Raw genomic sequence first — 21,894 nt, 5'->3', positions numbered from 1 at the left:
TTCTGTAGTTCATTCAGCATGATGGCTGCGGATGCTGCGGATGCTCTCGGCTGCATCCTGCATCCGCGCCGGCTCTCTCTACTCTTCCTCACCGTTACCCTCTCCTCTCTGCCGGCCCCCACAGCAGCGCTGCTCGGTGTCCGGCCGGAGGACACCCAGAGCGGGGAGCTGTCCGTCCAGGATGGGATACTGAGGGCGATCGAGGGGACCCGCTTCATACTGAGGGTGTACTACTCCGCAGCCCCTGCTACGGAGCATCCCAACCGCTTGAACATCAGTGGCAGACCTGCCGCTCCGTGGATCGCGTTTATAGAGGAAGCAGGGGGGGACAGTGGGGACACGGAGAAGGACAGGTCCACAGGGAATCCATGCGAGGACGAGGATGCCCGGAGCTCAGACATCGAGTTGCTGGGCTCTTTCAGATCCACATCAAGTCACAACTCAGTTTTGGTAGAGCTGCTCGCTAAAGACCTGCGCAGAGGCGAGCTCATCAAATACTACTCCATGTGCGCATTTGATGGAGTGAAATGGGAACATTTCACCACCAAAGACTTCTGGTTGGCGGTGGTGGAGAGACCTCCGGAGGCAGATGTTTGGCTCCAGGCGGGTGTTTCGGTGCTCTTGATAGGACTGTCTGCCCTCTGCAGCGGGTTGAACATCAGCATGCTGGCTCTGGACCCCGTGGAGCTGAGGGTCCTGCAGAATAGTGGCACAGAGAAGGAGCAGAAATATGCACGGAAGATAGAGTCAGTGCGTAAACATGGGAACTACATCCTTTGCACCGTGGTGTTGGGAAACGTGCTTACAAATACATGCTTTGTGGTGTGGATGTGCCAGATTTTAGGATTGACTGCTCTCTCAACAGCCTCATGCACTTTGGGAATATTCTTCTTTGGAGAGATTTTACCTCACTCCCTGGCGTCAAGGCACAGTCTCGCCATCGCCTCAAAGACCCTCTGCGCGACCCGCCTGCTGATGCTGGTGTTTTTCCCCATCGCATATCCAGTCTCCAAGATCCTGGACATCATGCTGCACCAAGAGATCAGCAACTTTTACACCAGGGAGAAGTTGGTGGCCATGCTGCGCGTCACAGATCCGTACCACGACCTGGTTAAAGAGGAGCTGAACATCATCCAGGGGGCCCTGGAGCTGAGGAACAAAACCGTAGAGGACGTGCTGACCCCACTCTCTGACTGCTACATGCTGTCTTCGGACGCCGTCCTGGACTTCTGCACCATGTCGGACGTGATGCAGAGCGGCTTCACCCGGATCCCGGTCTACGAGAACGACAAGTCCAACATAGTGGACATCCTGTTTGTGAAAGACTTGGCCTTCGTGGATCCTGACGATTGCACTCCCCTAAAAACGATCACTCAGTTTTACAAGCATCCCATGCACAGCGTGTTCAATGACACCAAGTTGGATGTGATGCTGGAGGAATTTAAGAGAGGTAACTCCACTTTAAATAATTTCAGAGGTCAGGCCTCAGAAGTGCTCTGCAGGAGGGAGGCGTGTCCTTTGTTTTTACATGTCAAGAACTTATAACTTTTGGCCAAGCAGTCAGTTATGAGTGTGTGAGGCGCCATATGTTGGTTTTGGAACAGTCTCAAGGTTGCCTCCAGCCACCTAGGAGTTAGATGTCTTTTGAAGTGAGTGTGCACTTAAATACTATGTTTTCAGTGCAGAAGTCAATGTTTACATCACATCATTGGCTCACAGTGGGCCTGCCAGAGAATCCTTTTGATCCGCAGAGCAGTGAGAGCCATATGTGAAATCTGATACAGTGTCACACAGTGAGTTTGGGTCAGCCAGGAGTTAGAGGCTGCCAAAGACCAGAATGGTTTTATCTTAAGAATTTATGTAGTGAAAGTGGTTTACCCCATGTCAACATCACTTTGAACTTTATCTGCCCCCCCCCACCCTCATGCTGGCTTCCTCTTTATATGCCATGCCATGTGTATCAGTTATCAAATATACACTTTAATTTCAAAAAGGAATCAAGCAAATGGGCCAGCTTCCTCAAAGGTCAATGGAGGCAATGAATATCATATCTATTCCTCTGACTCACACATATTTTGTCTGATAAGACTCTTTAGCGAGTGCTTTCACAGTATTGCAGTCCCTCACATGCTGATAGCATCCGTTTACCAAGTGTGCGACCTTTCCTCATCCAGTCTCGATGATAACGTTGAATATGATTCTGTACCGATGCCCTGCTGCAGATAGCTTAAACTGTCCCACTGATGCTGTCACAAGGTAAAATAGAGACATATGACAGGCTACAGGGACGGCTGTTATGTAAGGACTTCACTGACATTGGCTTATGTTGGGGGGGGGGATTAAGATGTAAATCTGCTTCATTGACAAAGAGAGCTCAATAGATGTGGGTTGGAGCGCAGAGGCAGCAGTTGTAAAATGAGAAAGTGAAAGGTGACACTGTGGTGACTTTGGCAGGATCATAAATCAGATTGCCACTTACTTACTTACTTACTTACACTCACTTATTTGGAGGTCTACAGCTTTATTTTTCTCAGGATTAGGAAGGATAGCTTCAGTCTGACACAAGTGATCCATGGGCCCCTGCCTGACCCTGTGTGTTGCCATATTGTCTGTTATTTATAGATAAGGTTAGGCTCAAAGGTTAAAGCAGGCTTCACCTTTAAAATGTTTGTGCGCTCCGAACTGTCAGCCCGCGGTGACTTTGAAGCTTCCTTCTCTCTGTGGGTCGTCGCCTTCCAAACCTGCCGAGCAACCATGAAAAATTCATCTCCAACCTTTTCTTTGACCCCTCTTGACTCCTTCCTACTTTTCTCTCATGGATTAAAGGCTCCTGCTGTCAGGAAGCCTGGCTGGGAGCAGTGGGGGCATCCCACTGAGGAGGGTGGGGGGCTGGGGTGAGGTTCGTGTTAGAGGAAAGGACGGAAATGTCAGCAGTAATGAAAGAAATGTAAGGGATGACTGCGAATGTGCTCTACAGTGTAAAATATTAACCTTTATATGGCAAGCAATGCTTTTATGAGCAACCCAAAATCTGCTATTAATATTTTAATATTTTAGAGTATTCAGGTAATGCAAAGTAGCGACAGCAAGGCAAGAATCAGAATCAGTTTTATTACCAAGAAGGTTTAAAGGAATTTGCGCTGGTATAAGTGGTGCATAGAGAGACAGAGAAAGAAGAATACATAACTGAAACAATAAAACCATAAAGCCATAAAACAATGTTTAAAGCAAAGTACTACTTTGTGAATTGTCAGTATAAGCCAGAAAATGTAATTTAAGTATCAAAGTAGTGCAGATTGGCCCCTGTCGGTATAATGCAATTTGATATTACATACGAATGCATTGATGTAGTTAAGGTGCTCATTGTAACTACTTAGTACACTGTTTGGCAGCTTAATCAATAACACTATGTTTTACATTTGATAAGCTGATCAGATGTTTTGAAGGGAACATCTTTATCCGGACAGAATGTCTTCAACCAAATGGCATTCATTCAAGCTGAAGTGGAGTAGAAGCGTAGTAGTACCCAACATTTGATTTAAGAGCAGCCTTTTAGCAAATGTATTGAGAACTTTTTACCACTGCATACAAATCGACTATAGAAACCATTTACCTTGCTAAACAATACACAAAATAAATGTAGGTGAACACACAACAAATCATAGGCAGCCATTGTAGTTGCCATCAGCTAAATTAATGCGTAAACTGTTGTGTGTGCATGTGTTCAAAACATGATAAAAAAAAGCTGCATAAATATAAATAATATCATTTCAATACATAGTATTGTTTGTGTAATGTTTGCAGAATGCCAGACAGCAAGTACATAATTGTATGCTAACATATTAAGCATCATGATCTCAAACAACACAGAGACTGGAGGAGCCTGGGAAACTGCCGGAGCAGAAACATTCGCAAAAGGGACATCCATGCTAGCCACGGGCATTGTGTCTGCGTGTGTGAGTCTGGTGAATGTGTGTGTGTCGTTCTGTTGGAGTATTATGTAACATGTGAATGATGTAATGCAGTGCCCAGGCACATCAGCAGCTGATGGCAAATCCACTTCACTGACTCACCTGAGCTTTTCAGACAAGTTGACCTTAGCCCTGAGTACATCCGTGTCATCTCAGCAAGAGTTTCATGTTTGGAGATGGCTGCATGTCGGTCAATCAGGTTTTTTTTTGTCTTGTTGCAGTGGATTAAAGCGTTTGATCTATTTTATCCCCTGGCAGTGATCCCACCTAAATCGTCCCGTCTACTATGAGCCACTGATTTAGTTCAAAGTAAGGTTGGAGATTGCTGAAATCTGTGTAGTGACGTCATACACTCGGTTAGATAACTTATTTGACGTAAGAAGAATAGCGACAGTGACGGTCATGATGAAAACGTTAAATACATTGAGCATTATAATAGTTTTATATTATCTTATACAACAACTAATAGTGTGATGGTTGGCGTGTTCATGTTAATTTGTTCTTCTCTCCTGGTGATGTTGGAGTGTGATGGCACCTTTAACTTCTTGTCACATCCGTTTTATTGACTCGTTGACTGGAGATGCTGTTGGCGAGCTGTGTCATTGTATCTGGCAGGCTTGTCACGTTCAGCCTAACTCTGCCTGAGAGGGAGCGCTGGGTCCGCTCATGGATGTGTAACGTGTGTGTATATTGCTGTGTGTTTACAGGGGGTGGAAGAGGCATGGGCAGTTTAGTCAGCAGACACAGGCATCCCCAGACTGATTGCATAATCTGTGTTTACGTAAGGGGCCCAAGTCTTCCAAACTGTCAAACTGTCTCCAGAATAATCCCCCAAAGCCCACTTTCTTCTAGTCTCACAATCACAAACACAAGTGAAGTCCTGACATTGGAATAATTTAATACTAAAAATAGATTTACCCGTATGTATGGCCTCTCAGCTCTAGTATTCATTTTCCTCTTGACTGCCCACATCCGGTTGGAGGCTTGTGTTGTTTTTTATCCAGTAGCCGCTAGTTTGAACTCACGTTGTGAAAACATTTGAACTCACCCCGTTTCTCTTTTGACCAATGCAGGGAAGTCCCACCTGTCCGTGGTGCAGAGGGTGAACAGCGAAGGTGAAGGAGACCCCTTCTATGAAGTGATGGGCATCGTCACCCTGGAGGACGTCATAGAGGAGATCATCAAGTCTGAGATTGTGGATGAGACAGACCTGTTTAGTACGTATGAAGCATAAAACACGCTGATGGTGAATCTCTGGGTCACTGTTACATTAGCTGTGAATCCATTTAATTATATTTCCAGCTCCCACACTGAATAGATTTTCCCTCAGTTTGTCACAACCACTGACAGAATTTATTCAGCTGTGTTGTCTGCAATATCGCATGAAAATGCTTCAACAACTAATGCACTATCTAATACCATTTGATGGGTTATTAAAAGGTGGATTTAAGCTTTTAAAGCACATTGACATTTCCTTTCCACCCTCTCCTATCCTGCTTCTTATTAAACTATTGATCCCAAGTTGTCTCCCCTGCTGCTCACAGCTCCGCGCTGCTGCATAATTAAATAATGAGAGTAAATGGCCCAGTCCCACAGATAATCTCTTTAATCCGCTCATCTTTAATTGGCTCGCAAGGCTCTCTACAGAAAGGAAGTCAAATGCCAAATTCCCTTCATTATATTTCTAATCAGATCGGTGCTTTCATTTTACTCACTGAAGTTTACTACTCAATATTCTGGAGAATAACTTCTGAACATGACATTTTTATGTGCGCTGCAATTTTAATTACATGCAGAGTGTGTAAAACAGTCAGGGATGCACTTCCTATACTCCTTTCTTCTGTGTGCATAATGATGTGTGTGTATATTTAGAACAGTGGAGCTCAACTCTCCAGACTTTGCACCTCAGGCTTCATTGCACCAGCTGTTCCTGCTACAGCTACGATGTATTTAATGCGATATAATGCATTTATTGCTTCTGGCGTCTGCTAAGAATAAGTCAATTCATCAATGAGTGCTGGATAATATCAAGCAATCTGCAGCTGGGGATAGATAATCCAACTAATATATTTGTAGCGTTTCTTAATGGCATCAACTAATGAGGTTAGGGGCAACTTAAAGTAGCTTCTAATTCCTTGTAGTGCCAGCAAGAATACTGTATACTTCAAAGCATAACTACAGTGTTAGGCAAACTTAACGAGTGAATGAGTGACACATTTCATTTCATCTATTGATAGAGTATATAAAACAATGTGAAATCTGAACTGCATACTGTGCATCTAAGGATTTGCAATCTGTCTGCTGTCAAAGCAAATTCCTTGTATGTGTAAACCTACCTGGCAATAAAGTGTGTGTGTGTGTGTGTGTGTGTGTGTGTGTGTGTGTGTGTGTGTGTGTGTGTGTGTATGCATCTATCTTATAGAGGTGGAGCCTTTTAGGCCATGTCACCTGTCAGACAAGATCTTGCTGCGTCTCATCAAACATCCCAGCGTTGTGCAGGAACTCAAGTTCAACCCCAAGAACAAACACGCTCCTCAACACTACCTCTTCACGAGAAACAAACCTGTGGACTACTTTGTCCTCGTTCTGCAGGTAAATATCACCATCTCTATGCCAGATAATAATACTAATGCCAACAACCTCCTACTAACAGATGTTGCGGAAGAATTATGAAACACAGAAATAATCACTCCGTATCTGGATGTTATAATTACAGTGTTCATTTCCTGTGTGGGAGGCTCCATTAGATGAGTAATCAATGTCCTACCATGAGCATCATGCTAATGTATGTCAATTGTTGTGTGGATCTTACAGGGACGGGTAGAGGTAGAAATCGGAAAGGAGGCTCTTCACTTTGAAAATGGAGCTTTTTCACATTATGGCATGCCAGCAGTCATCATGCCCCTGCCTATTGGTAAGTACAAATCAAGCAATACAGATCAATATTACCATGAGACTGGTGGTAATGACAGTTCAGGAATAATAATCATAGAACTAATGCAGGGCTGGACATGTTTTTACAGTCTTAAATCCCACCCAGCTTCTTATCTGTATAGCGTCAGACTGCAAGAGCAGCAGCAGCAGCAGCAGCAGCCGTGGGAAGTAAGTAATTAAAAGAAGTGATTTCAGAGAATTTCCCAGTGGAAGGACATGACCTGCACAGGATTATATGAAATCCTGCTAAGACTGCAGAGCCAGCAGAAAGCCTGTCTCCCAATCGCTCTCCCTCTGTTTCTTGCTGTGGTTGTTTTGCATGTTTTCCATGTGTGATGTTCAGGGTGAGCTTAAAGCAATTTGGAAGACCCCATTACATTTTAGAAAATTCCCTTCAAGGGCATTACAAAGCTGAAATGTTCTCTTATGCAGCTGAAGAAGTATGGCAGCTCAAAAGAGCTGGTCTTTAATCTTTTTTTAAACTTGCTCTCTCTCTCGCTCTCTGACAGCATTTTATGCCACTCGGCTAGGCAGTGCTCTGTTCAAAGAGAATAATATAAGCAAATAAAAAGGACCTGTCACAACTGCACACAAAGTACTTTTATGTCTCACACCACACATCATCTTTTGAAATATGTTTTCTTTGGAGGTCTTTAGTTGCTGCCAACATTTCCCCTGCTTTCTTATAGCGGTATTTAAAAGTAAACATTAAGCCCAGTCAAAAAAAGGCACCTTAAAGTATATAAAGAAAAAAAGACTATAGATAATGAATGAAGCAGGATTTATAGGATTTTTGGCTTGTTAACTGTTTTTGTACCCTTTGACCTCACTGTTTTTTTTTAACCTACTGTAATAGCGAGGACGTATGTTTGAAACGCATAACTAAAAGCATGGTTCCCTCTTGTCCTTTTCAGGTCGGAGACATAGTTCCCGGGGCAGTGGTCTGAACCACTCAGAATCACTGCTGAGTGGAGGCAGTGCGGGTCAGCTCACTACAGGAGGGGGGGTCTACTTGCCAGACTACTCAGTCCGACAGCTAACAGACCTGCAGATCATCAAGGTTACAAACATGAACAGCTACACGCACACAAAACAGAAACAAAAAAAATCATCAATTGCTGGTATTATAATCTCAATCAAATGTATCATTTCCTGCACAGCAAGGAACTGCACTTTTAACCCAGAAACTCTTCCTCTGATGCAGTGTGTGCCTTTGAAATGTCCTAATCCCTGATTCTGACTGAACACAGACATCCTGTCTCTCGCTTGCCCCTCCACACACCCTCTCTCCTTTAATCACTGGGGATAATTGAGCTCCTTTTCAACCATGAATATGTTAGCCCTAAATGGTGGTTATGCCCTCTCGTTTCACCTCTCCTCCCCTTTCTGCATTACAGTCCATGTTTCCTCCCGCCACTGAAGCTAATACTAGATTTTTGTTCCCCACAGATCACCAGGAACCACTACCAGAACGCCCTCACAGCCACCAGGATGGACAGCTCCCCTCAGACTCCAGACCCCCTGGATCCTGATGCTAAAGGGAGGCCTGCGGTCCCAGAGGTCCGCTCACACAGCATTGCCCTCCCCCTCACACACACACACACTCGGCTGGGGCTGGCCCGCCTTGCACATCTCCATCCCTACGGTGGCCTTCGCAACACCTCCCAGCTCAATGCGAGGAACCGAATTGTTCGTAAGTACACTCTTGTACGATTTGAATCTTGAAAATGTTTCATTAGAGTGTTGGGTCAATTTCACCCAAAATTAATTTACTTTCTCTATTAATTATCCTTTTTAGGTTTCAATGCTATTTTAGAGGTTGTTTGATGCAAGAATGAAAATTCTAAAGAAAACACTTTGTGACAATTTGGTCTGGCATGAAGATTGACTGAACATATCACCTAATGATTGCCTTAATCCACATACAATGACTATTAGCAAAATACCTCAAATGCTAATTTCCTTCTTATATACTTCACATTTCAATGTGTGGGATGCAATCTTTTAGTACCCGACATTGCCATCACTCTGGATAAAAGAAACACCAGAGCTCTGAAATGTAAATGAAGATTGAGCTCAATAAAGCTCAAGATGAAGGTCAGGATTTATTGGAGTGGTATAGCGTTCTCTTTTGAAGAGGAGAAAAAAGGAGGTTCACAGGATCTATCACACTGATTGGAGTGATGTGTGGGCTATCAGCCAAACACCTGCCTGACAGGAGCAATACATGATTCACTTAAATGTGGGATACTCTGACGGGTCGGGGGCAACCTGAAAAGTAATGATGTGTTGACTGGCGTGTCGAATGATGATACTGTAAAAAAGCCCCACAGACATTTAAAAAAAATATATATATATCAGATTTAATTTATGAAAATTAGCTTGAATGCTACACACAGCATATTGTCAAAAATATTAGGTTTAATTATTACTTTTTAAAATTTTAACATCAGTAAATAATGAATTCTATATGTTGATAATGACTCATTCACAACTGGGTGCAAACGTGGCATCAACCAATCTGTACTGGTTTCAAAGCTTAAAGGATTTCGTGTATACCATCTGTCTCACACTGAGCGACACGCCACCCAGTTTGTGTGTGTTGGTGTTGTGTCAAAAAACACTGCACAGATGGCTCTGTTGGTTGTCAATAAAGCAGCAGCATCCAGTTATAAACAGCCAGGTTTTATGTTCAATCTTATTTCACCAATTAAATCTCCTCCACTGGCTGTAGCTCACTTTGAGTTGGATCTGCATTAACACAACGACTGATAAATAGCAAGTTCTCTACCTCCCTCTACAGGCAGAGCTACAAACCAGCTGCTGTTATTTGGATACCTGTAGTACGTTGAAGGTTGATTGGTCCAATTCTCTTTACAGGCAGCAAATCTGACGGGCAGAGGAGTCCAAATGATACCGTGTTCCTCCGTTTGGACGAGATTCCCTATATTCACGAGGATCGGCCGGAAACGTATGGAGAGAATGGTGAGTGCTGCTGCATGGATCCTGACCTGGAGGAGGCAAGCTCAGAAAACTGAATCTCTTCAGTCTCAGTTAAAACTCAAAAATGACGCGTAGCTGGTTCCTTTTCAAAAATACACACGTTTTTATTTTTGTATTTTAATCATAGGCAGGCCTATAGAGATATTACATTGACTGAAACGGTTAAAAAAAGTTGCATAGACAATTCGTTACTCATTTTTAATGAGAAATAGGGAAATATCCCTTTAAGGCAGTGCAATTTAGCCTCATAAAATAATTCTGAAACATTCTAATGAAGATATAGCACCTTCTCCCTTTTCCAAATTAAATTTTTATCCACATGCAACACATTTTTTCTCATTAGCTGCTACAGCTTTAATTATTTAATTATATTTGCTTATGCAAGGTAATATTATACTACATTATATCAACTTTAGATGTATTTCTGTGTAACACACATTACAGAGTCACATTGCTGAGTTTATGACTACTTCCCGTACTTCTTCTTCACTACTACACTTAATTTTAGCATGTCAGATTTCAATGGTTTTATGACAGAAGGAGGCGTTTCCTCCTTGTTATCACAGTCTACTTACTCTAAACCAGTTTTCCTAACAATGCAGTTTTTATATTTTAACGTCTAGGCTGTAAACTGTTCATATCCTTGTAGGTCTGGGGAATTGTTCAAGTCAATCTGCTCTGTCTGTCATTCCTGCTGTATCCTCATCCTCTCTTTCAGACGTGCCTACAGACTCCCCGCCCTTTGCCTCTCCCTTCATCAGCTCTCTGTCTCTGTCCAGCTCGGAAGAGAACATTGGGAAGAAGCTATTGCGTAAATTGAGTGAGTAAGATGTTTGTCACCTACATCGATGGAAGAGCACACACCCACACACACGCTCACCGTCAGATGTGCCCAAACTTCTCTTTCAGACAAAGTGGTGTATCTTAGCAACAGGTGATGTGTCGTGTCCCTCGCTCCAACCTTTTTTAGCAGAGCAGATTCTCCGGAGGCATCTGTTGGTCTAGATATGACTCATCAAGACAGTATCTGCGCTGCCTGATGCAGCTGACGTTATTTAAGTTAACGGCAAATATGAGTTTGTTTCAAAACAATCAATGAATAGCAAATGTAAAGATAAGGAAAGTAAGATATAATGGATGAAGCTACAGTTAAAGGAAGGTGTTTTATCAAGCAATGACCTTGGTTCCTCCTGTTTCTAGGTAACAAGAGGAGGAAAAAGTCTCGGGATGGAGAAAACTGTTTGGAGGAAGGTTCAGAGCAACCACCAGTGACGAGCTAGCACAGTGACGCTGAGGAAGAGGGATGAAGCTTCTTCCTCTTTATCACTCACTCATTGGGTTTTCATTACTGAACAACCAACCTCTCATAGACTCCCTCTGTGCTCCTGAATAACTGAGCCATCTCATGAGATGTAGAAACACTCAGGACCTCACTCGCACCTAGTCCTACCACTGCCTGACTCCACACCCTTAAAATTATAATAAGTGGAACAGATCTGTAAAAAGAAACTTTAATATAATATTACTTTTGGAAAAATCGAAGAAATATAGTATTGGATTTTTCCAGCCTTACACTGGACTTTATCAAGGTTTTCAAGTAGTAAACCGAGAAGATATTTCTATGGTAGCTTTACCCATAATGTGACCATTTTATCATCTCATTTAAGCAATATGGTCTCCACCAGATCTCTCAATATGGAGCCTCACAAGGTCCTAATGTAATATCTGAGCCAGCTTTACTTGATCAAACAATGAATACAAGAGTTTTTATTATTTATTTATTATTGGGAAGTTCCCACATACTGATAAAGTTGTTTGCACAGGGAACTTTCCTAATGTTGCCATAAGGGTGCCACATACTGCCAACAATACCAGACACACTAGCCATCGGCTATGAAGAAACAGCCACAAGACAAGAGCACAATTTTTATGCCAGATTTTAAGAACACAATTATGAAAAAAGCCATAAATTGGCTTGAATTATTGTATACACTGACCTCTGAGCAAGTTCAAAGGGGTATGCGCAATTTTGAAAAAGACCTGAGCTTGAAATAAAACCATTTATTACCCGATTTTTATATAAAAAGTTTTAGAATTACCAAAAGTAATTGGAGGATAGCAATATATATATAAGTCATCTAACATACTGTAAATGGCTTCAACATCACACATTATTGCATGTGCCCTACATACTGTAGTGTCTGTCCTCCCATTAAAACGTTCCCTTCTCACTGCATAAGTGTATGGACACAATGTCTTTATCATCCTTACTAAGCCCACTTTTCTCTAGATGTACTGTAACCACCGTCTTTCAAATAATCAGCCTATTGTTTCTTGCATTCAGAACAAGTAGTGGCGATCAACTCTTACCATTAGTTACCATTAGCCAAGCCTCTATGTACAGTTCATCTCACTTTAACAGCATACACCAATTAAAAATAAGCTAGGGGTAGGGGGGTTTGCGTTTAGGGATCCAAATGGATGTTATGAGTATTCTCGAGGAAAGACTAGTTGCTACCTGCATGTTTGTTAATGCTGCTTTTACTGTAGAACTATCCCCTGTAGAAAGCCCTGTTTTTCCATATGCATGCTTAAGCAAAGGGATGCATGCAAAGGAAGATCTGCAGTAATATTTCCCCACAAAGGTGCAGTGTGTAACTTACTAAAATCTTTGAGATAATAGAAGTTTTAACTACAAAAGTTGAGAAAAAAAGTTAGGTGCAATAAATACTGCAGCAAGTCTGCCGTTTTAATGGGGGAAACCATACAACGCTGCTTGTTGAAGGAACAAAAATCAAGCCATTTTTACTGCAATAATGAAATAATGATTTGATCCTTTTCAAAATGCCAGTAGCAGCTGCAGCTCAGAGTGCACTAAGCTGCTCTGCGTTGTGAAATATTGGCAGGTACACAAGAACAAGACAGAGATATGAAAGAGGAAAGCAATATGACGCACACTGACGTCAAGCCACCACCTCCCGTCAAACACACTGACACACACACAAGGCTTTATGAGTACAAAGGGAACTGCACTGCTAAGCTATTCACATCGACCCCTCTTTGCACATTGAACATCCAATTGGAAGTCATATGATCCGACAGACTGACTCAGTGAAAGAGGATTTTTGTGAATCAGAAAGTGTCTCAGCTGAATGCTCACAGAGATTTTGCAGTTGTTTAACACTGATTTATATTTGTGAAGAATTATATACTTTACTTAAAAAAAGGCAAAAATACATTTTCTAATGCAAAAATCTGATAATTATATAAGTGACCAAAATACATGAGAAGACATACCATAATGTTCGACAAAAGGGATTTCAAATTATTAATAAATGGACTGAAATATTATTCTTGTGTACTCTTCTTTGTTTTCAAATATGGAGTGTGTTACCTGCATTCGATTTTTCTAAGACCTCTCACATGAGTTTCTAAAAGCCGTTGCATTTATACAAACATTATCATTAAATCAATTCCAACATATGTGACAAAACAAACATAATAGTTATAGTTCTTTATTAGATTAACTCATTCATCTCATTGGAAAGTATGTAAGGAGATGTTTTGCTTCAATTGCTAAACAGTAGGACTGCTTTATTGCTGTACTGTGCACAGTGGTACGATAGCAAACTGGTTGATCATTAGTGTGTTTTATGCCACTGACATGAGGGTCTTACATAACAGTGCACTATTGATACAAACAGGCAGTCGCTGTACAAACTCAACATTAAACCTGCAGGTGCCTGATTTAACCAGAAGCCTCAAAACCTTCAGCTGTGAGCCCAAACCAGGGATGACTCTCAAAACCTGTTAAGATCATTCAGTGCCATTGTGCTAACTGAGCAGAAACTACAAATAAAACCCTTCAAAAATACGGATTATAATTTAGGTAATTAGTACAACCCCTTTCGGCGATGTACAGTTGAATTAATAAATTACATTGCTCAAGATATCTTCCTGAGAACACTCTTCTCTTGTTCATGTTGCATCTATCATTAAACGTACCTCTTCACTCATGATAGAGAACATAAATACATTTAGGGGGTTTGAGCCTCACAGGTTCAAACCCCACTGCAGTCAGCATGTCGTTGTGTCCTTGGCCAAGACACTTCACCCCAAATTGCTCCTGTGGGGATTGTCCACAGTATTGAGTATGTAAGTCGCTTTGGATAAAAGCGTCTAACAAGTAACATGTAATGTAATTTACTATAATTTGTTTGTCTAATTGAAGCTACATTTAGTCAGTTTGGTAGGTGCTCTTAACTGTAATCACACAGGCTAATAACGGCAGGTTAAATAAAATTGGAAATGCGTTATCAACACTTGGAATGAATGAATCATAGCAGTATGACATTAAACAAGAAGCTGAGTCAGCACTGCTGAGATAATTGTCACACAGTCACAGATGTACCAACCTTTTCAAAAGGTCCTGAGTGTTGACACATACACTGACAGACTTATTATAAGTAGGAGACCAACATAAAGACAACTAGTGGACAAATAATTAACAGAATAAGTCCCAATTGTGTGTTGAGATAGCTTAGCACAAACACTATAGAAAGGTGAGGGCTGTCTGTATATTTGTGCAAATGAGAATGTATGATCGCCCTAAGAAATCAGGTAGACAGTAAATATTTTCGCTGTAATCAGGTGACTTGAGGTCGGAATGGAGGAAGTACTAAGAACTGTGGGTAGTGTAGTCTTTTACTGGACATTGGTGACAGTCTCATGGATGGACTCTGCCACGTAGTCTATGTTCTTGGAGGTCAAACCGCACATGTTGATGCGCCCACTGGCCATCAGGTAGATGTGTCTATCTTTCACCATGTACTCCACTTGTTTGGCTGCAGGAAATAACCACATTTAATTATTCATTGATTAATAATGTGACACTTTGCAGAGCCTGTAAAGATATGTGTGTTAATCAAAATAATGATATAATGCAAGCTCTTTTGAGTTTTGCAAAAAGGAGATACAATCGGGATAAGTTTGGTCACTCTACATGTTGTTTTTTTATGTACCCGATGATAAAAGTGTTATCTTAACATTTTCCGAACTGAAACAATGTTTACTCACGGTTGAGGCCTGTGAAGCTGAACATGCCGATCTGCTCTGTGATGTGGTCCCAGGTGCCTGCTGTCCCCAGAGCTTGGAGCTTAGCTTTCAGCTGAGCCCTCATCAACAGGACCCTGTCAGCCATGGTCTTCACATTGTCCTTCCTACACTCAAACAAATGTAAAAAAACAACTCTATATCAAAATAATACATTAGTTTATAACCGTTATACCTGATACAGTGCTTTGGTATTTTGTACGGACCATTCACTGAAGAGCTCAGGTGAGGTAAGAGTGACGGCAACAATGCGAGCCCCCTGAGAGGGTGGGTTGGACCAGGTGGTCCTCACAATCTTCTCCATCTGGGACAGCACTCGCTTCAGGTTGTCTGCATCACGAGCAACGATGGTCAGGTTGCCCACACGCTCATCTGTTTGCACATAAATGTCACACATCTTTTGAAATCTCAGAATTTGATCGTGATTCTTGGGGTCACAATTTGATTTCTAAATGATTCTCAATTAATTACATAGGGTTGCGAATTTCAGGATTTCCTCAACAAGTCCACTTTGCAGACTCCTATAGAACTAACTGCAACAACACACAACATTGACTTGGTGTAAAGTTAGAGGCAAATGATTAAAATTGTTTTTTTTTGTTTTTTTTAAACCTGCAAATTGATTAAGAATCTTAAAAGGTAAGCAATTTGATACTTATATAACTTAAACCCACCCCCCTTGTTTCTATAACTTTCAACATTGACAACATCCACTGTGCTTTTGTCATAGTAAATGAGAACATTAAGCTGTGTCGATCATGTACAATAGTTTGTCATGTTTGAAAGTAAGAGAGCTGTGGGGTATGATAACACAATCTAAATTGGGCTCTTATCCTTAATTACACTGTAAACATGTTGCCATGTAAAGCACTTTGTGACTGTTATTGTGATTAGTAACAGCACAAAGACTATCACTCTTTATCGCTCTCTTGAAAGCAAGCAATGGAAAACTTAATGCACACAGGGGTCACTCACTGTAGAGGCCAAAGTTCTTGGAGAAAGACTGAGCGCAGAACATTTCAAAGCCCATGGAGACAAAGTAGCGGACCGCCCAGGCATCTTTATCCAGATTGCCTGAGGCGAAACCCTGATAAGCCGAGTCGAAGAACACAAACAGCTGCCTCCTCTGGAAAGAAAGAAGGTCAAACAATTATCATACTGTAATGAATGTTCAGCATCGACAAACGTGTACAAAAAGGAGGTTAAGACAGCAGTAGAGACACAGTATTGGTTGCGTGTGTGTTTGTGTGTGTGTGTATAATACCATCATAACTTCTGCGATCAGCTGCCATTGCTCCTGTGTCGGGTCTGTGCCAGTTGGGTTGTGCGCACAGGCATGCAGGACAAAGATAGAGTGTGCTGGACAACTCTGTGGGAAATAAGAAGAAGTGATTTAAACTCCTAATAAAATGACTCATGGCTGAACTGAAATAGAACAAGAAATCTTTTTGCACATTGCTCACCTCCAGGTCTCCAAGGAAACCAGCCAAATCAAGGCCCCTATTTGCTGCATCCCAGTACTTGTATGGACGGACATCATCAAAGCCAGCATTGGCAAAAACAGCATTGTGATTTTCTGAAATGGAGAGAAAAAACTATTTCACCAGTGTTCTATTTGTATTGTTTATATGTTAATAAAAAATAGTTTCACAGAGGAACTGAAAACTAAACAAGATCACTGATAAGACACTCCACTGTTTGATAGTGTGTGTGTGTGTGTGTGTGTGTGTGTGTGTGTGTGTGTGTGTGTGTGTGTGTGTGTGTGTGTGTGTGTGTGTGTGTGTGTGCGTGTGTGCGTGCATACCCCAGGTAGGTGAGGACACATAGACGGGTGTTTTGGTGTTGTTGTTTCCATTGTAGAAACGCCTGAGAAATTCTGCACCCATCCTCAGAGCCCCTGTACCACCCAGACACTGGACAGCCCCAACCTGGCAAAAAGAAACAGACAGTCAGTTTATACGTACATATATTTAAAATAAAGATAGTGCGCCTTTCTCTATACAAACCCTGTTCTCCTGGATGGCAGGACTGTCTTCTCCCAGTGCGATCTTAGAGGCTGAGGATCTGAATTCAGGCAGGCCCAGGATGGGCAGGTACTCATGGTTAAGACTGTCATCGTGCACAATAACCTTTTCAACCTTTTTCACCACCGGCAAAACCCATGGTTTTCCCTCGTCTGTCCGGTAGGCTGCAAGAAAGAAAACAGTGAGGCCTTGATGTATTGCCTAAAGATTTTAGATAGGAACAATAATGAGTTTGAGGCAGGACAATCTTCCTGGCTCAAATAACAAGAATGTAACACTGACCCTGGACACTTTCATCTCTCTGTTTGCTTTAGTGAGCTGAACTCCATGTCAACACCTGATAAGGACTGAACTATACATTAGCCTTGTTATCTTCAGAACAGAGATCTTCAACTTGCTTTGCAACTCAAAAACAAGTGTCAGGCTTAATATCATCATATGGGATTTTTTTTTTTTTTTTCTCCCACTGGCATGAAAGGCATGTTTATTTGGTCTATTAAATGCAAGAAAATGCAGATCATAGAGTTTCTGAAATCTAATTTAACGTCTTCATTAACCCAGATATATTTAGTTTATTATAAGAAGAGGAAGCAAATCCTCACCTTTTTTTTTTAAATGTCATAATAATAATAATAATTACCTATGCAATTGGTATATTATTTTGGATTATCTAAACAACTTCCAATTTGGGATAAAAAAAAGTGTATCTAATGTTATCTAATAAAAAGATTGCAGATTTCCTTTTCCATCATTGAATTGATCAATTAATGTAATACTTGTTTCAGGTCTACTGACGTTTAACACACTAAACATAGTGTGGCCTACATTTCCCAGCTGCCCAGTAGCGGATGACCATCTGTGTGTTACATAGAGAGGGGATTATAAGGCCTCAGCCTCCGGTCCTAATCACAGGACTCAGGCAGCCTCGTCCTGCAGAACACATTACACACTGCCAGAACAGAGCCAAACAATGCTTCTCACACTTGTCCTTAGCAATGTAAGCAGCAAGGATTACTGCTTTTAATAAGATTAACACTGAAAACAGTGAAGTCTAAAATGTGCCATTTGTTTGCTTCAGGAGAGAAGCAGGACTAAGCCATAGATATTTAAACTCATGCGAGTAGCTAGCAACAGGGAACAGTAATCCAATCAGAGCTGCAGCAAGATCGAAAAGCAAAGAGGAAACCAAAGAGGACAGGCACAAATGATTCCACTATGTCACACTTTTACATAACAAGGATACATTATCAATAAAGCTGCTTTCAGCATAGTTAGAGTAGAATGACTGAACAGCAGCTAACATGGTCTAACATTGTCAATCAGTTGTAACTTGTATTCACTCTGATTCACAAGTTATCTCCAAAAACCAGTGACAGTAAAAATAAAAGATTACATAATGTCATTATAATTTCTCCCATGGCCGTAATGTCACACCGAAACAGACATTTTAGAGACACTACGATGAAGTACATTCATTTAATATTGTAGTCAGTAAAGATGAAGCTAAATTGAATTACTATGTATACTGCTGGGTAGAATAACCTCAAATTCATCATAATGTATTAGTTGATTTATACTTTGCATACAAAATAAAAAATCTGCAGGGGAGCTATATAACTATCAAATCAATGTAGTGGAGTGAAAGTACACTATTTACCTCTGAATTGTAGTGGGGTAGGGGTAGTAACATACTCCACTAGCCTACAAGTACCTCCAAATTATACTTAAGTACAGTACTTGAGTAAATGCACTTACTTTACGCCACTGTATACATAATGTATGCCGTCAGAGCAATACATCTATTATATAATCTATATTTAAAATGAATAAACCTTTTTCCGATACTGTATTAGAGAGTCACAGTTTTGGAATAGTAACAGCTTTTAGAATGTGTGTCACTATTTTAAAACCATACAGGCATCATTATTTAGCAACTTTGATCAAAATACAGTGTGGCCACCATCATATAAACATGGATATAATAAACAGGTCATAGAATGGTTGTTATTCCTGATTCCTCCTATCACCACCTTACATTAACCGGCTGGAGATAGTTATGGCAAACGATGTCACTGTTTTATAGAAGTATAGTTACATAATAACTTACCTCCTACTCCAAGATTCACCTTGTTGGGAAATTGGTCGTTGTTGAAATCCTGTGATAGCTTGAAGACAGCTACAGGGGCTGCTAAAGCGACCTCACCAAACACCGACATGCTGCTGTATTTTACCGAGAGACTGGGGCGACAACAAAACAAACGGTTACCGTGAAATGTAACGGGACGGCAGAGGACTTCACCTTCAAATTGGATATGGGAGGATGTAAATTGGGCGTGAGCGGATTAACCAATAGAAAACAAGATGCGTCTGCCAAACCAATCACAGCACTGATCTCTGTCAGGTCAAAGTTCGAGAAAACACACGTACAGGGGCTGTTGACCAATGAATGACTCTGTAACATCACTATACCATGCCCTATACCGTCCAGTGTTGGAAGTGGGTGGTTCAGGATTGTACTGCAATACAAAGAATATCCACAAGATGGTGCAGCAGCCTCGATAAAGATGTTATCACCTGGCACTGACAACAATCACTGATAGTGTAGTTTTTTTCTATAGTAATGTCTTCAATGTGTAGTAAAAATAGACAAGACAAGATATCAGTGCACCCCATCATAAATGTCAATTTGATTCCTTGCTGAAAAGACAGCTGAATGCTCGGGCTCGACACAGTTTGAGTAAGTGCGTGTGAGGATGTGTAAATGAGTATGTGTGAGCATCTTCATCTGTTCAGTCCTGAGGGCCTTGCTGAGCTGTGGTGTAAACACGCTGGCTCCTCTGTGCTCTGTCTGCAGGAGCTGAGTGCTTGATAAACGAGGGCCACTCCAGCCAGCTCTCCCCGACCAGGACTGAGTTCGTTGGAAAGCTTTTTGGCTTTTCTGGAGGCAGGACTCAGCCTGTTCTGAGGCCCGTGTGCTGTCTTTTAATGTTTCTGTCTGAGAAAGAAGGGGCTGCTGCATTGTTTTACCTAGCTTGTGTATATATATAGAGAGTCAGTGATGGTGGAACACAAAAAGACAGTACTATCTTCTTAGATTGAAGTACTGAACAAAACATGAATTAGTCAAATGACTTCAACTTCTACCAGCTAAAATGTTAGCTTACAGCTCTTGTTGAGTATGTCATCAATGCAGTACAGTGTGGCAATGTCAAAGTGGAAAGAAACAGATTGAGCATTAAACAGCTAAAGGGGCAGATGGTTTATCATTGTAGTTGGTGGACACCAAAAGAGCTAAAGAGAGTCACAATGGGATTCACAGTCCTCAGAGGAGCGGAAAACACACATTGTAACAAGTGCTTATCTTGCTACATTTAAATAGGCGACGTTTACAATTACATAGTGATTATATACTAACTACATCTTGTTCCAGTGCACCAAAATGGCCAAAAAAAGAATACTATTTTAAACACAATTTTTGTATGAGTTAATAAATCTTGAACTATTTATAGCTCAGTACACTATTAAGGGTTGAGAATCAGTTAGGCTTGATATTTTGCCATTTTTGCCATAAAGTTGCCAATAATTAAAGAAACTAGTGGTTTCCCTAATGAATCAAAGAGCAAGCTAAAACAAAAATGCTTTCAAAAAATAAATATGAATGTATTTGCACAATGTGGTAAACCCACATCCGCAAACTTTTTATTCATAGACCATGTATAAACTATTTATTTACTATCAATGAAGAATCTGTTCTGAAACCAGTGGTGCATTTAATCCATTGGTTTATCACTGAACACTCAGTTATTATTTTGCCCTCATGTTTTCCCCCAGAGGTTACTCACTTTCCCCATACCCTGCACCCCCACTCTCTCCTCGCTTCACTTTGACAGTAGATGTTTTCATTCTTTACGACCAGGTGAGGGTGTCTTGTATGTTAGCTATCACTGTCAGCCCTGCAATTATGGGATTTGAGCTCCCAGAAGAAGGCTCGGGGCCCAGGGCAGGGTTTGGTGTGTACGTACTGGGGAGGCCCCGGGACCTCGGTCTGCTGTGATGTGAAGTGTGAGTCAGAGCCAGAAGTGACAGCAGCCGCCTCTGGCAAGTCAGTGCCCACAGGGAGAGAGTGTCACATCCAGATCAATGAGAGTTATTCAGCCAAACATTCAGAGGCAGCTTCTCAGCATTTCCCTGACATTGATATGTGGAACATTTATTTTGGCATGCAGAAACGCAATGCAAATATGACAAAAAAAAAAGGTAGTGCCAACAAAGTGTCTTTTATCGCAGTGTTTTCCTTTTTGCACGCAGGTTACCATTGTTACTAAAGGACGCTGACACTAAAACACACAAAGGCACACATTCAGGCACAAGACAGTCACATTCCAGCCATGGTATCAGTGAAACACCAACAGGAGCGTGTGCACACACACTGCAGCACATTCCAAGGGGGACGCTGCATGCTCGCATGTTGAGGTGGACTCTGTGTCTCTGGGTCAGAGAGCTGTGGTGAGTGACCACCTTTTTAGCTTCCCGCCTTGTTTGTTTTCCAAAGACAGTGTCATCAATTCTCTAACAAGGGACTAGACACAGCAACAACAAAGAGCACAGGACCTCCCTGTGTAGCCCAATGACTGATGGAGCATGCATGCAACAACAGACAGATCAGTGCTCTGTACGTCTGACAACATTCCAACTGATGTGTTTGTGTGTGTGTACATGTCTTGTACGTGTGTGCTCCATCTTATGAAATGAAATCTGTTTATTTTTTGTGCAAAAATGTACTTCACTCTGTAAAAGGAATGATTGTATTTAAATGTAATTCAATTGAAAGTAAATACAATCACATTACT

The 21,894-nt window shown here is 41.4% G+C and overlaps 2 protein-coding genes across 2 annotated transcripts; one reads left to right on the top strand and one right to left on the bottom strand.

Annotated features, from left to right (window-relative positions):
* Positions 1–13,243, top strand: cnnm1 (cyclin and CBS domain divalent metal cation transport mediator 1). Its single transcript, XM_010782706.1, has 9 exons — positions 1–1,450; positions 5,045–5,188; positions 6,394–6,563; positions 6,786–6,885; positions 7,820–7,965; positions 8,355–8,598; positions 9,786–9,890; positions 10,627–10,728; positions 11,109–13,243. Exons 1-9 carry the CDS (start codon positions 19–21, stop codon positions 11,186–11,188), a joined length of 2,523 nt encoding a protein of 840 aa, XP_010781008.1. The 5' UTR covers positions 1–18; the 3' UTR covers positions 11,189–13,243.
* An 802-nt stretch (positions 13,244–14,045) lies between these two features.
* got1 (glutamic-oxaloacetic transaminase 1, soluble) lies at positions 14,046–19,338 on the bottom strand. The gene is made up of 9 exons (XM_010782367.1): positions 19,152–19,338; positions 17,027–17,208; positions 16,825–16,948; positions 16,484–16,596; positions 16,285–16,389; positions 15,996–16,146; positions 15,227–15,392; positions 14,985–15,127; positions 14,046–14,752 (listed from the first exon to the last, which is right to left on the bottom strand). Exons 1-9 carry the CDS (start codon positions 19,258–19,260, stop codon positions 14,613–14,615), a joined length of 1,233 nt encoding a protein of 410 aa, XP_010780669.1. The 5' UTR covers positions 19,261–19,338; the 3' UTR covers positions 14,046–14,612.
* Between the last annotated feature and the right edge of the window lie 2,556 nt (positions 19,339–21,894).

The sequence above is a fragment of the Notothenia coriiceps genome, unplaced genomic scaffold (genome assembly GCF_000735185.1).
Source record: "Notothenia coriiceps isolate Sejong01 unplaced genomic scaffold, NC01 NC01_scaffold00024667, whole genome shotgun sequence".
Classification (NCBI taxonomy): Eukaryota; Metazoa; Chordata; class Actinopteri; order Perciformes; family Nototheniidae; genus Notothenia; species Notothenia coriiceps.
This window is presented reverse-complemented; position numbering and strand designations above follow the sequence as displayed.

What these genes read in the sequence shown, in the direction of transcription:
- cnnm1 (XM_010782706.1), top strand. Translation starts at nt 19, where the DNA reads ATGATGGCTGCGGATGCTGCGGATGCTCTCGGCTGCATCCTGCATCCG. An exon ending in GGATGAGACAGACCTGTTTA is followed by an intron (nt 5,189 to 6,393) that starts GTACGTATGAAG and finishes TCTATCTTATAG; the next exon opens with AGGTGGAGCCTTTTAGGCCA. An exon ending in CATCATGCCCCTGCCTATTG is followed by an intron (nt 6,886 to 7,819) that starts GTAAGTACAAAT and finishes TGTCCTTTTCAG; the next exon opens with GTCGGAGACATAGTTCCCGG.
- got1 (XM_010782367.1), bottom strand. Translation starts at nt 19,260, where the DNA reads ATGTCGGTGTTTGGTGAGGTCGCTTTAGCAGCCCCTGTAGCTGTCTTC. An exon ending in TGTGTCCTCACCTACCTGGG is followed by an intron (nt 16,597 to 16,824) that starts GTATGCACGCAC and finishes TCTCCATTTCAG; the next exon opens with AAAATCACAATGCTGTTTTT. An exon ending in CAGCTTCACAGGCCTCAACC is followed by an intron (nt 14,753 to 14,984) that starts GTGAGTAAACAT and finishes TATTTCCTGCAG; the next exon opens with CCAAACAAGTGGAGTACATG.